At 37.7% G+C, this 13,310-nt stretch overlaps 1 protein-coding gene across 2 annotated transcripts in view; it reads left to right on the plus strand.

Moving 5' to 3' along the window:
• Positions 1-13,310, plus strand: part of TTC17 (tetratricopeptide repeat domain 17) — a 108,442-nt gene that overhangs the window by 8,410 nt on the left and 86,722 nt on the right. For both annotated transcript variants that reach the window (XM_044750168.2, XM_014861236.3), the window contains exon 2: positions 11,876-11,965. In XM_044750168.2, coding sequence (XP_044606103.1) covers positions 11,876-11,965 — 90 coding nt within the window. The remainder of the gene's footprint in view (positions 1-11,875; positions 11,966-13,310) is intronic.

The raw sequence follows: 13,310 nt of genomic DNA on the forward strand, positions 1-13,310 counted from the left end.
TTTCCACCTCTGCTTCTGCCTCCCTCGTACAGCCTCTGTTTCGCTCTCTCTCCTAGCTTCCACATTTGCCGCATAGAGTCTGTTCTCCCCAGAGCAGCCAAATTGATCTTTTAAAAACCGTAGTCTGGTCATGTCACTCTCTTAGGGGTCATGCAGGAAGGGAAGCAAAGAGCATCAGAAAACCTTCGGTGGTTTCCCATCACACTTCAAGAATCAAACCTGGAGTTTTCACCATGGCCTGTAAGGCCCTGCAAGATCTGGGACCTGGCCCCCGGCCACCTCTCTGCCCCGGATGCCACTTTCCTTCTTGTGTGTTGTGCTCCAGCCACAACAGCCTTCAGATGTTCTTCCAAGCGCCGAGGTCGTTGCTTCTTGCTTCAACAAGACCTTTGTTCTTGCTCCTTCCTCTGCTTGAAACGCCCTTCTGCAGGCATCATCATGTCTCATCCCCTCTCCTCGTTAAGGTCTCTGTTCTTGTGTCACCCATTTTCTGACCACACTGTCTAAAACGACATCTCCTTCCATCACTCTGTCTTCTTACTCTACTCAATTTTTCTTCGTGACACTTATTACTGGCACTCTATTGTAATGTATACTTTATTGGCTATCTTGCTGCAAGAACATAAGCTCTATGAAGGCAGCAGCCTTGTTTTGTTCAGTGAAGTAACCCTAGTGCCTAAAGCAGTGCTTGACACGATGCACACTCAGGAAATGTTGAATAAGTGAGAGAGAGAGAGTGCGAGCGTGTCTGTGTGCAGGCAGTATTTACTCCGGAAATAGCTCTTACATCCGCAAGATATCAGCAGATTGAAGGGCCACCGTTTTAGTAGTCTGAAGGAAGGAGGTGCGTTTACTTTAAACGGGACAGGCCAATTCATTCATTCTCTCTGTTACCAATGAAAGGTCTAGACAACCTAAGGCTTCTCTAAGAACATGGTATCTCTGAACCAGAGTTGTAAAACGGTGCCTCGGATAATCTACTTTCCTGCTGACTACTGGGATATATTACTTCTCCAACATACCATTTATGATATGCTCAAAGAACTTATATTTGAAATTGTGGCATTATTTAAATTAATTAAATATTATAGAAGCTTAAGTAAGTCGCTATTAAGAAATTTCTTTAAACATGTACCCCCAAAAGCATCTATTAAAAATCTATAAGATCGTGACAGTTTTATATAGGCCAAAGTATATATTTGCTTCCAAGACATACTGTTAGGAATTCACACTGGTCAGATCATATTGTGCCTCCCATATATGTTTACTCAGTAGTAACTACTTCATGAGTCTAACTTTTGAAAAGAACTCATTTGTGTATTTTTTGCTAACATCTTTCTTCAGTCCACTTTTCCTCTGAGACACTTAGTTATTTCAGTTAAAATCAGGTCACTGGCAAGAGGGACTCCACTCCCCTCCCCCCACGGTTGGTCCTTTCTACCTTTACCCTAATTCCTTGGTGGGGAATTGAGATGGGTAATTAATCTTTGGTAACACTCGAGAGTCGTACATGCCAAAAGTGGTCAAAGTCAGGAACATTGTTATTTGAGCCAGCATTTGCTGCGTGCTTTACTGGGTGCCTGTTCCTACACTTGGCACTCTTGGCTCACTCGTTCAATACATGTCTGAATGCTTTCTGTGTTAGGTACTCAGAACACAGCTGTGAGGGGGCTACAGGCCCTGCCTTCATAGAGTTTCTTTTCCTACGGTCGTAGGTGGAAGTGACTCTAGTTAAGGATGTCAACCAGTAACATTTTTTGTAATAAAAACAGTTTAGTGTTTCACTGAACACTTTATCAAGTGTTTTTTATTTGTTCTCTCATTTTATCTCGTACAGACCCAGTAGGATGTGGGTATTGATTGATCTCTATTAAAGAAAGAAATGCAGGCTGAGTGTGGTTAAACTCCTTGCCCTAGGACATGCAGGAAGGGAGTGGCAGGGTGTGGACTCTAATAAAGATCTGACTCTCGAAACTCTGTTTTCTTTCTGCACTGCTAAACACTGCTACTAACATAAAGAAAAATATTTCTGTAGTTTTATTTGTAAAACAGTCATCAAGTTAAAATTTTCCTTTTTAAAATCTTTTCAATTCTGTAATTGAATTAAAGACTATAGAATACATGATCATTGTTGAAAAAAATTTTCAAGCTACTTAGCATGTAATAAAATGAAAAGTGAAAGTTTCATAACTACCCACAGTCATTCTTCCTGGAAGCAGTCATAGAGGATTATTTGTGTATTCTTCCAAAACGTTTCTATGAATTTGCAAACACATATATAGTTTTCTTTTAAAACACACAACTGGAAACATTTTGTCTCACCGCTAGCCTTTATTCACTTAATAAGACTTAGGCATCTGCCTATGTCAGAAATTGAAAGCTACCCTCTTCTCCCTTAAGACTGCGTAATATTTTGTAATTTATTTAACCAGTTCCCTGGTGATGGACATTTGAATTGTTTCCAGGTTTTTACTACCGTAAACAATGTTGCATTGAGTGAACATTGTTTCCGGGTCTTTACTACCATAAACAATGTTGCATTGAGTGAACTTGCTTACATGCTTCCATGAGTATGTTGCGTATATCTGTAAGATGAATTCTTTGTAATGGAATTTCCTGGTTCTAAAAGTGCATTATATTTAGTTCTCTTAGATATTGCCAAATTGTCCTAAAGGGCTGCATCAGGAGTGTTTGAAAATGACCAACAGTGTTGAGGCTATGTAAAACCTTTGTTCATAATCCAGTTTTAGTGAAAGACCACTTATTCCATCCAGTGCCCTTAGCTAAATAGTGTTGTGGCCATCAGTAGAAGTATGAACAAAAGAGAGTCTTCACTTTGGTTTTGTTATCTTCATAGAAAAATTACACCTTTGTCACTAACGCTTATTTCATCCTTGCTGGGACTGCAGTCCAAGAAATGAGTCGTGCTGATCTGTTTTCCCCCACAGTTGATGCCCCAGTGTTTTGATGAGTAATCAGGTTGAACTTTCTTCAGTCCTGTCTTTTAGAGTAGCAATTTCCAGCATGAGATAGCAGAGTAATTTCCTGGCTGTTGAGTTTGCCATGACCTGTGCGATGATAAAGTTACTGAGTTCAATTTCTGGCACCAATTTTAGTGTCCCTTTTCCAATATTTGACTGAAAAATCTGGCATAACTTGGGCTGCCAAAACAAAATGCCATAAACTGGGTTACTTGAACAACCAAAGTTTATTTTCTCCCAGTTCTGGAGGCTAGAAGTCCAGGATGAGAGTACCAGGACGGTCAGGTTCTGGTGAGGGCCCTCTTATTGTCTTACAGATGGCTGCATCTTGCTGTGTCCTCGCATGGCAGAGAAAAAGAGAAAGCAAGCTCTCTGGTGACTCCTTTTATAAGGGCACTGACCTCATCATGAGGGCCCAACTTCACGATCTCATTTAAACCTGATGACCTCACATAGGCCCCATCTCCAATTATCATCACATTGCGGATTAGGGCTTCCACATACAAATTTTCGAGAGAGACACAATTGAGTTCTTAGCACCCCTCTGACGAAATTTTCAAGCTCACACCTATTTTCTTCATCACCGTAATGCCTGGCATTATGTCTGGTACTTAGTGAGTGCTTGTTTTAGTTTTCCATTGCTGCTGTAAAAAGTTACTGCAAACTTAGTGGCTTAAAGCAACACAAATTTATTATTTGACAGCTCTGTCGATTAGAAGTCCAACCCATATTGCACTGGGCAAAAAAATCAAAGGGACTTGGGCTGCCTATCTTTCTGGAGGTTCTAGAGAAAGAGTTCATTTTTTTGCCTTTTCCAGTTTCTAGAAGCCACCCACATTCCTTGGCTTTTGACCCCCTTTCATTGCATCTTCAAAGCCAGCAAGATTGCATCTCTCTGACCATTCTTCTTTAGCCACCTCCCTCTCACTTTGACCTCCCTATTCCACTTTTAAGGCCCCGTGTGATTACATTGAGCAGGTTCGTGGACATCTTTCTTGGTCCCTTATTCAGTGTTCAGTAAAGATTTGCTGCTGGAATGAGAGTTCCTTCTGAGTTACATATAAAACGGCTCTAAGTGTACAGTTACATTGTTTCTGTATATGTTTACAAGAATATCCTAAGTATACGAGTGAGAAATATCCATGACTTTTGTGTCCTGATGTGGCATTTCCTTTTCTTTCCTGGTAAAGTTGTATATTGTCTACTTTATTCATTATGTTGTTTGTGTATTTCCTGGTGATATAAATCAGAAAATGTAGACTGGTAGCACTTTTATAAGAAATTGTTCATTTGTTGTTCATGTTGAAAATGGTTACTAACTTACTAGATAAATGGGGATTGTTTGACGTGAGTGTTCTAATACAATTGGCTGCAACACCAAACATGTTCAAATCTAGATTATAACTATATAATATACTTCAGATACCTAGATTATTTTATGTGAGTTTGAACATTTACTATTGTGTCTTCCAAGAACTGTGAAAATGAGAAGGTAAAATCAAATTTAGGGTAAAACTTTAGAAAATAGAAATATAAGGCCGTAAAAATTCATGTGATGGTCAGGATTCAAGGTTTTTGTTTATTTAAAGTTCATTTTCAGTTTTGATAACTTGATATCCTACAAAATTCGTTTTTAATTTCTCATTGAAATACCATGCGTGTACTCTAACAGCAGAAAGAAGTCATCTTTAACCAAAATATTTCCAAATCCTGACAGTTCATAATAATAGTGTTTTATTGATCTCATACGATTAAATGCTTCTAGTAAGCGATCTGTTTACACTACATATTAAAGTTTCGACAGTTACAATAATTGTTGGAAGCCAGTGTAAGTAAGTCCCTCTTGAGAGCTGAGGCTAGAGTGATATTTTATGAATTTGGGCTTCTCTAGATCTGGAAGAAGCTGTAAATCCATGATGGTCAGACTTGAATCTTGAAAAGAAAGTTGCCTGCAAAGTGAGGTGACAGACTTTTCTGCCTTCCTTATTCTGTCCCTCAAAAACTCATCCTGCATGCCACTGTATTAGCTTGACAGGGGTCACAAAGGTGAGGTTTCCTTGGACAATCATTTGAAAATGGCAGTGAATTAGTTTGAGATAAGGCCAAAAGTCTGAGGGGAGAAAGGTAAGGAACAAGAAAATACAAAAGATGTGTCTTTTTTAGTGTTTTGCCTGGCCCCACATCTGTGAGAGCAATTTTACAAGATTGTTCCTCAGACCCAAGCTTATATTTAACATTACAATTTATTGGTGGTGTTATTTTCAAATACAATATGGGGCCGGCCCAGTGGCATACTGGTTAAGTTCACATGCTCTGCTTCAGTGGCCTAGAGTTCATGGGTTCAGATCCCAGGTGCCGACCTACACACTGTTCATCAAGCCATGCTGTGGCAGCATCCCACATACAAAACAGAGGAAGATTGGCATGGATGTTAGCTCAGGGACAACCTTCCTCAAGCAAAAAGAGAAAGATTGGCAACAGACGTCAGCTCAGGTCCAATCTTCCTCACACACACACACAAAAATACAATAAAGCATGTTGCATAGCGCACTGAAGTTTCATTTTAAAAAGATGACCTGTAGATAACACTGTTTTTTTTTCGAGGAAGATTAGCCCTGAGCAAAAATCCGTGCCCATCTTCCTCTACTTTATATATGGGATGCCTACCACAGCATGGCTTGCCGAGCAGTGCCATGTCTGCACCAGGGATCCAAACTGGCGAACCCCGGGCCACCGAAGCGGAACGTGCAAACTTAACCGCTGCACCACCAGGCCGGCCCCAGATAACACTTTAAAAAAAAAATACTTTATAAATTTAAGTCATATGTGTTCACTGTAGAAAAAGTCAGGCAACTCAAACCAGAAGAGACTAATCACTTAGGATTCTGCCAACTAGAAACCACCATTCATAAAATATGATGTATAAACTTGCAGATGGATTCAAAGAAAGGCAGTGAGAAAGATTTTTTTATAAGTACACAAAAGAAGAAATACATATGGCCAAGAAAGAGATGAAAATGTACTCACCCAATGACTGTTGTTAGGAATTTAAAATGATTCAGCTATTCTGGAGAAAAGCTAGCAAAAGAATATAAATTTAAAAGTACAATCCCTTCAACCTAGCCATTCTCTTTCTAGGAAGGAAATAATTAGATAGCTACCCAATAAATTTAAGTGTAGGGAGATTCATCACAATATTGTTTAAAAGAGAGAATAACTAAAAACCCAAACTAGTAAGAACCTAGGTAAATGACTTTAATAATAACTGCTAAATATGATGATGTAGACCTGCATTTACTGGGAAAGAAGTCTGATAAAATTCAGGGAAGAGTGGAAAAGGGAAGGATGCAATATAGTGGCTATATTACGGTCCCATTTCTATAAAAATATTTATCTACATATCTGTATGTATATATGTGCACAGAAGTTATCCTGACATGATATTTATATCTAGTAGCAGATCTCTCTGAAGATGCGATTTCAAGTAATTTTAATTTTCTTTATATTGCCTATATTCTCTTCGTTTTTACAGTAACGTTTAGCTTATAATCAGAAAAAAGATTTAAGTCGAAATTTGTTCGAATTAAGTTGCATAAGGACAGAGAGAGCTGAGCTTGCCTATAAGACAAGAGCAGCTTAATTGCTCAGAAATAGCTAGCCACTGCTAATTGGAGCCTTGGTTTAATTTGACAAATTGACAGTTTAAAAGAAACTTTTAACTGCAGCTTTGGAAATATTCCCTGCCTAGGGCGAGTACAAATTCATATGGACAAGTTGGAAGAATGATAATTTCATTTGTTTGAACATCAGGTTACTTCAGTGGTGTAGGTTGGACTGGTTAAAATGTAATACTTTCATGATAGTGTTAAATCTTTTATAGAGGTAGGATTTGAAATGATAAGGAACTTTAGAAGTCATTAGGTTGGGTTCCCTCAGTTTATAGATGAGGAAATGGAAGCCCAGGCAGGGAAGGTAATTTGCTTAAGGTCATACAACTAGTCATAGATCTGTCAAGGACTTATTTTTTCCTGATTCCTGGTGGCTTAGCCACCTTAGCTCCTTTCCAGATAGTCATCAGTGAATGGTAGTACCTTAGAAGATGGAGATGGAGTATCTAACAAATGTGACATCAGACACCTTCATCAAACAATCGACAATGTATTGAGTGCCTAACATGTACCTGAAAGCATATTAAGTACTGAAGGTAGAAAGAGGAATACCAAAAAAAAAGTGGAGGAGAACTAGACATACAATAATTAAACAATATAATAAATGCTATTAAAGAAGTGTGTATGAGGTACTATGGGAGCTTGAGAGAAGGACGGCCTCGCAACAGAAATGTCGTTGGAACCAGGTTATTTGGCCTTTGCCAAAAGCATAGAGCTAGAAATGCATTCCAAGTCGAGGAATGAGCATGTGCAAAGGCACAGTGGCTCTTAAAAGATCAGCAAGGATAAGAAGATACTCTAGGCAGAGGGCCTAAAGAAAATTAGGCAGAGGGCCTTAAGAAGTAGCCTCAAGACTTTCTGTATTGAAAACTTTCATTGGAATGTTGGGATGAATTCTAAGTACAACAGATACAGTTTGATCAAACGGTGTAACCAGGATGACTTTTTCTCTGTCTTCGTTTCTCTGCTTCTTTAACCCCATTCTCAGGCCCCCTGTGGGTATAGGATGGCTGGTCCCCACTAGCTTAAATGAAAATTCTGGATTAGAGTCTTTTTAGTACCAACTGACCTCTAAGTTAATGTCCCATCTTGGAAATAATCACCATGACCAAGGGAAAAGAATCCACTGCTCGGGGCTTCCCATGTGGGGAAGGATGCTTCCAGACAAACAAGCGGTGCTTTTGCCACAAGAAGGGGATTGCAGATCCCGGATGGCAAAACCTGTAAACATCTGCTGAGTGGGAGCATTTAAGGCAGAGGTGAAATCTTGGTTGCTTTGAAGATTTATGTTTTCCACCATATTGCCTCAATATTTAAATAATCTAAAATTCTGAATAAAAGATTTGAAATATTCCATCCCTAGTTTCTAACTTAAGGGGAAATTTTTAAAAATGAATATGGCTTAATATAAGACTTCACTCATCAATTTCAAACTGCCGTAGGGAGAAAAGTGAGTTGCGCATTAATATTGCTTTCATGTACTCATTTGAATACCATTTTTTTAAAAAAATAGGTAAAAATGTTCGGCATTTGTGAAGAGTTAGTTGCATATGAGGGCTGGAATTAATGTTAAAATAGAAATATTCAATTTCCATCATAAAGGACCATTGGAAAATGATTGACACAAACTTGCTTGTGTAGAACTCAAAAGTGTTTATACCCTTACATTGGTTATTTTAAGTTTGAAATGTTCGCACTTTCTCTCATTTGGCAGTGAAGTAATTACTCTTACATAGTGACATTTCCATCTGTTACCATGTAAATTTACTACTGAATTCACAGAGAGAGGGCTCAGGATTAGAGATGTAGATATTAATGATGTCTTGGTTAAGACAGCAGCAAATCAAATATATGAAAATGTGCTTGATACGAGTAAGATATTTACTGCTGTTAAATATAATTGGATACATGTACTTAGATGATGTATTCAAAGGAAAATAAAATTAAATTGCCTTACATGGTTTGTCATTTTTTCAATTAAAATAAATTCCTCCAGTAACAGTGGAACTTTGTTGACCTGGAACTCTTAGAGAATGAATCCTTCTGGATAGGAGAATTCCCTATAGCTAATTTCCAAATACTCGATCACTTTTTTCCGGCGGTGTAAATATTGCTCTAAAATATGGTTCGTATTTCTTCACCTTCTTAAGTAGAGCAAATTGAAAATAAGTCCACTTTTTCTTGATGATTCAGATCTTTACAGTCATCGTTTACTGTACTGTGCAGTAAGGTTGTTTGTCCCTGTGAAAAAGTCATAAAGTGCTTTGAGATCTTGTGTACGTGTTACATACTTTTTAACCTACCTCTCTCTAGTTCCTGTCACTTTTTGTTCCTGGGTTTATAGCAGCGTCTTCTAAATGCAGAAGATTTTGAAAGCATATTACCATTCCTTTTCACGTTGTGTATAAAAATGGGAGTACATAGGCTCCAAATACATTGACTCATAGTGGTCCTGGTTCATAGAGGCATAATGAACTCTAATTGGTTGAATGGATGTTGTAGTATTTACAAAGTTGTCAAACATACCCTCTTCCATAATCTTCTGAGGAAGAGATATTCGAAAAGAGAGAAATTCAAGCTGAATGGCATTTGCCAAAGATAATTATAAAGTCTTAAAATTTAAGAACTTGAAGGTACCTCAATAAAAATACATGTCAGGCTCTAAATCTTCTAAAACCAACCCTTCTCTGGCAAAGGTCCATGCCATTTGCTGCCACATCAAAAAGAGAAACACAGCTGTCGGTGGCCTCCCTTCCTTCCTTCTGCTAATAATTTTGTCTTTATACCTCCTCAAGCTGCTGTATCTTTGTTGAACTAAAGGCTTCAAGGAAACAAAAAGTACTCCCTCACAACTGAAGTTGGCCAAACCCATGCTATTCAAATATGATAAAGCCCTGCCTATCTAGTATCTTTTTAATCTAAAACTAAGATTATTCTTTAAATATTTCTCTAATATAAATCTTCACTTGTCTCCTTCTTTCATTCCTCTTGCAGTTCCCCAAATCTCAGGTAATCAGACTGATTGGGTATTTCGTAATGGGAATGTCGTACTCCCACATTCCTCCCCCCCTCCCCCCAGTATTTTTCTAAAACCCTCATTTGAAAATACTTATAGAGTCATGTACTAAACAGCTACCTCTTGAGGTCTGGACAAAGTTGCAAAGCAAGCTGACTTTCTTTGCCTCCTTATATATAAAGCTCTTTTGTACTCTGGCCACTGGCTGTAGCTTTTACATTTTCTCCTGTAAAAATGTTGGTCTGCTATATCATATTGTCGTAAAAAAGATTGATTGGGCTTTGGAGTTAAATCAGTCCATATTCAACCCATTATAGTAGCCTTCCCTGCCCTACCCAATTATAACTGTTGGGAATGTGTCCAAATACTATGAAAAGAGAAGCAAAATTGTCTACCTTTTATCATGATAAACCTAGCATTTTGCTTGTAGACCTTTGCTAGGTTTGATTGATTGATAGAGATGGACAGTTCAGGTGGTCAAATACAGGCCTTGCTATTATATTTTTAGTGTCTTTTAAATTCAGAGTCCAGTTTTAAAGTAAATTCCAATATAGTCGGAAGGCCAGGGGCAGCAGTGAAGGGATCTCGTCTTAAAAGCAAGACCATGAGAGACGATAATTATGCGGTTCAGATGACTGAAATGAAAGTGTGAGTGGAAGTTACTCTGCACTACTCTGGAGATGGTGGAATGAGCAACGGCAGACGAGCTTTATCTGCAGTCACCCCACATTGTTCAGATGTTATAATGTATATTATTAAAGCAATTATCCAACTTTATTTCGTGTTGTTCTTATTCCCTCTTTTTACAGTTTTTTTTTTTTAATAGCCTCATATTCACCAGGATCTAAGCAAGGCTGTTGTCTGCACTTAACAAGCTAGCTCTAAAATCAGTTAGTTGAGCTGATGTAAATTTCTTAGAGGTTACTAAAAGGTAGTTTCTTCTCGAAGTGGAACTTCCCGAAGGACTGGTATATAATTTGACAATCTGACACTATGGGATGGCAGGAACTTCATCTCATCCCTTAGGTACCAAGGCTACTGTCTTAGATTTTTCTGAAATTCAAAAACCCTGTGTGTGTGTGTGTGTGTGTGTGTGTGTGGTTTTTTCCTTATTATAAATGTATTCTGCATACATTATAAGCAATTAAAAATATGTGTAGGTATATAAGGAAAAGATGCGAACGTACCTGTCCTCTTCATCCCACTTCCCAAAAGAAACCACTGTAAACTGATTTACTTTTGTGAATATACAGACATGTGTACATCTATGTCTGTAAAAATATATACATGTAATTTCTTAAACAAAAACATCATAGTATACTTATTATTCTTCATTGTTTTGAGTTAACTATGCATTGTGAACACCTTTCCATGACAGGACGTCTAGTTTTTCTGTATCCCATTTCATTGGATGATGGATTTCCCTATTTCCTTATTGACGGACTTAAGTTGTTTCTAATCTTTTTTTGTGCAGCTGGAAGTGTTATAGTGAGCATCCTTGTATATATCATTGCCTACATGTTTAGGAAGGTCTATAGAGTAGTTTTCTAGAATTTATATTATTAGTTCAAAGGGTATGCACTTTTAACGTTTTGATGTATGTTGTCAAATGACCCTCCAAACAATAAGAACAGATTTATAAGCCTGCTACCAGCATATGGGGGTTCATTTTTCCTACATCTTCAACAGCATAGTGGCTGTTTATGATCCAGAGGATATGAGTTGTAAATAATCTCAAAATTATTTTATGTGATCTTTGATTTACGGCTTCTACAAATAGCCTTCAAAAATAGGTGCTTTTAGTATTTTCCTTTTATTGCCTCAAACCTGTTCAGATAAGGAATGCGCTATCAAGACAAGACAATCCTTTTTAATTATTACAGATGAAATATCTTTTAAGGAATTTACTTTTATCATTCGTTGCCAAATACTTCTCTTCTTGAATATTTCTTATATGACTGCTCAAGTCAGAATATTCACTTCAAGAGCTTGCTCTTTCAAGTTGGAGTTCACAGGACAGCTATTGCACCTGTCATTCTCTTTGCTGAAATTTACGCTTGATCAATTTCAAATACCCCTTGAGTTTACTCAGCACCTAACACTGATTATAAGGGTGACTGAACAGTAATTTGAAGCATATTAAAAGAAACTTTATTAATCCAAATAAATAAATGAAATCCGAGCTTTATTTATTGCTTGCTTGCTTGCAGGTGGATTCACCGATGAACTTGAAGCATCCCCATGACTTAGTCATATTAATGAGACAAGAAACAACAGTTAACTACCTCAAAGAATTGGAGGTGAGGCAACTGGGCATGGACGCAGCTGAAACTTGTCACATTTCACAGGAGTCGTTGTGTTCAAAGAAAAATTAAAGCATATTATTTCTTAAGCCTGATTCTTCTGACTTTTAGAGGAATGTACTACTTTTAGATCATATTTTTTTTAAAAAAAAACGTGTAATTAGAGTGACATTTGAGCAACTGTAAGAGAAACAGACTATCCAAGCCTGAATTTTATGCCTGATTCTTGACTCACTATATCCTTGAACAGAGTTTCTATCTCTAAGTTTTTCCATCAAGTATGAAGAGGAATACTCTCTGAGGATTCTTGGAAGGAGAGTTTGGGTAAAACATGAAAAGGAAGAATGGTTTTACTACCCTGTAAAAGTGTAATATGAGGGGCTGGCCCGGTGGCATAGTGGTTAAGCTCACATGCTCTGCTTCGGTAGCCCAGGGTTCACAGGTTCGGATCCCAAGCACAGACCTACACAGCATTTGTCAAGGCATGCTTTGGCAGTGTCCCACACACAAAGCAGAGGAAGATTGGCATGGATGTTGGCTCAGGGACAATCTTCCTCACCAAAAAAAAAGAAGAAAGAAAGAAATTTTGTTAATTCCCAAGTAGTAAAAACTAGGGTCTTGCTACTGTGTGCTCCTGTTATTGAAGTGAAAGGTATTAACCACTTTGCACCTTGGAAACTTGACATTTGTTAGTGCTAATAAAATCTGACCTTTTTTTCTATCTTTGATTTCCATAAACTGATTTTGCTTCATAGCAAACAATATTGATTATTTAAAAAACTAGGGCTTTTTCCCCCCTCAAATCTCTGCTTAAATGTTACAGTGTAAACTGAATCCAAATTTTAAGGGAATGATAAGTTGTAGAAAAAGTAAGTCAATTTGCAAAATGAGATTTAGAAAATTTGGGGGAATAATGAGAATAATAAGAGTGGAATGAGAGTCTGTGGGAGATAGAAGGAATCATAAAGATTATCTTCATTTTAGAGCCAAGGAAACAATTAGATCCAAAGACAGCAAATTGCCTGACTTCACACAGGAAGTTATGGCGGAACCAGAGGCAAACGCCCTGTCTCTTGGTTTAGGAGCTGGCATACCTCTTAACGCAAGTAGCCATTCATTTTCTAGTTATGTAAAAATCCCAAATTTCACTTATGTAAATTCAAACTGGTCCGTCTATCAACAGAAATAGTTATGATTATATATATTTTTAATTTCTGGGAGTTAAGAAGGAAGAGCTTTTCGCACATATTAACCAGCTGTGCATAGATAGTAGTATTTTTAGAATATTTGTAAAACTTGAACACCTCACCATTTTTTTCAGTAGTGCCTCACCTTATTCATA

The sequence above is a fragment of the Equus asinus genome, chromosome 17 (assembly GCF_041296235.1).
Source record: "Equus asinus isolate D_3611 breed Donkey chromosome 17, EquAss-T2T_v2, whole genome shotgun sequence".
NCBI lineage: Eukaryota > Metazoa > Chordata > Mammalia > Perissodactyla > Equidae > Equus > Equus asinus.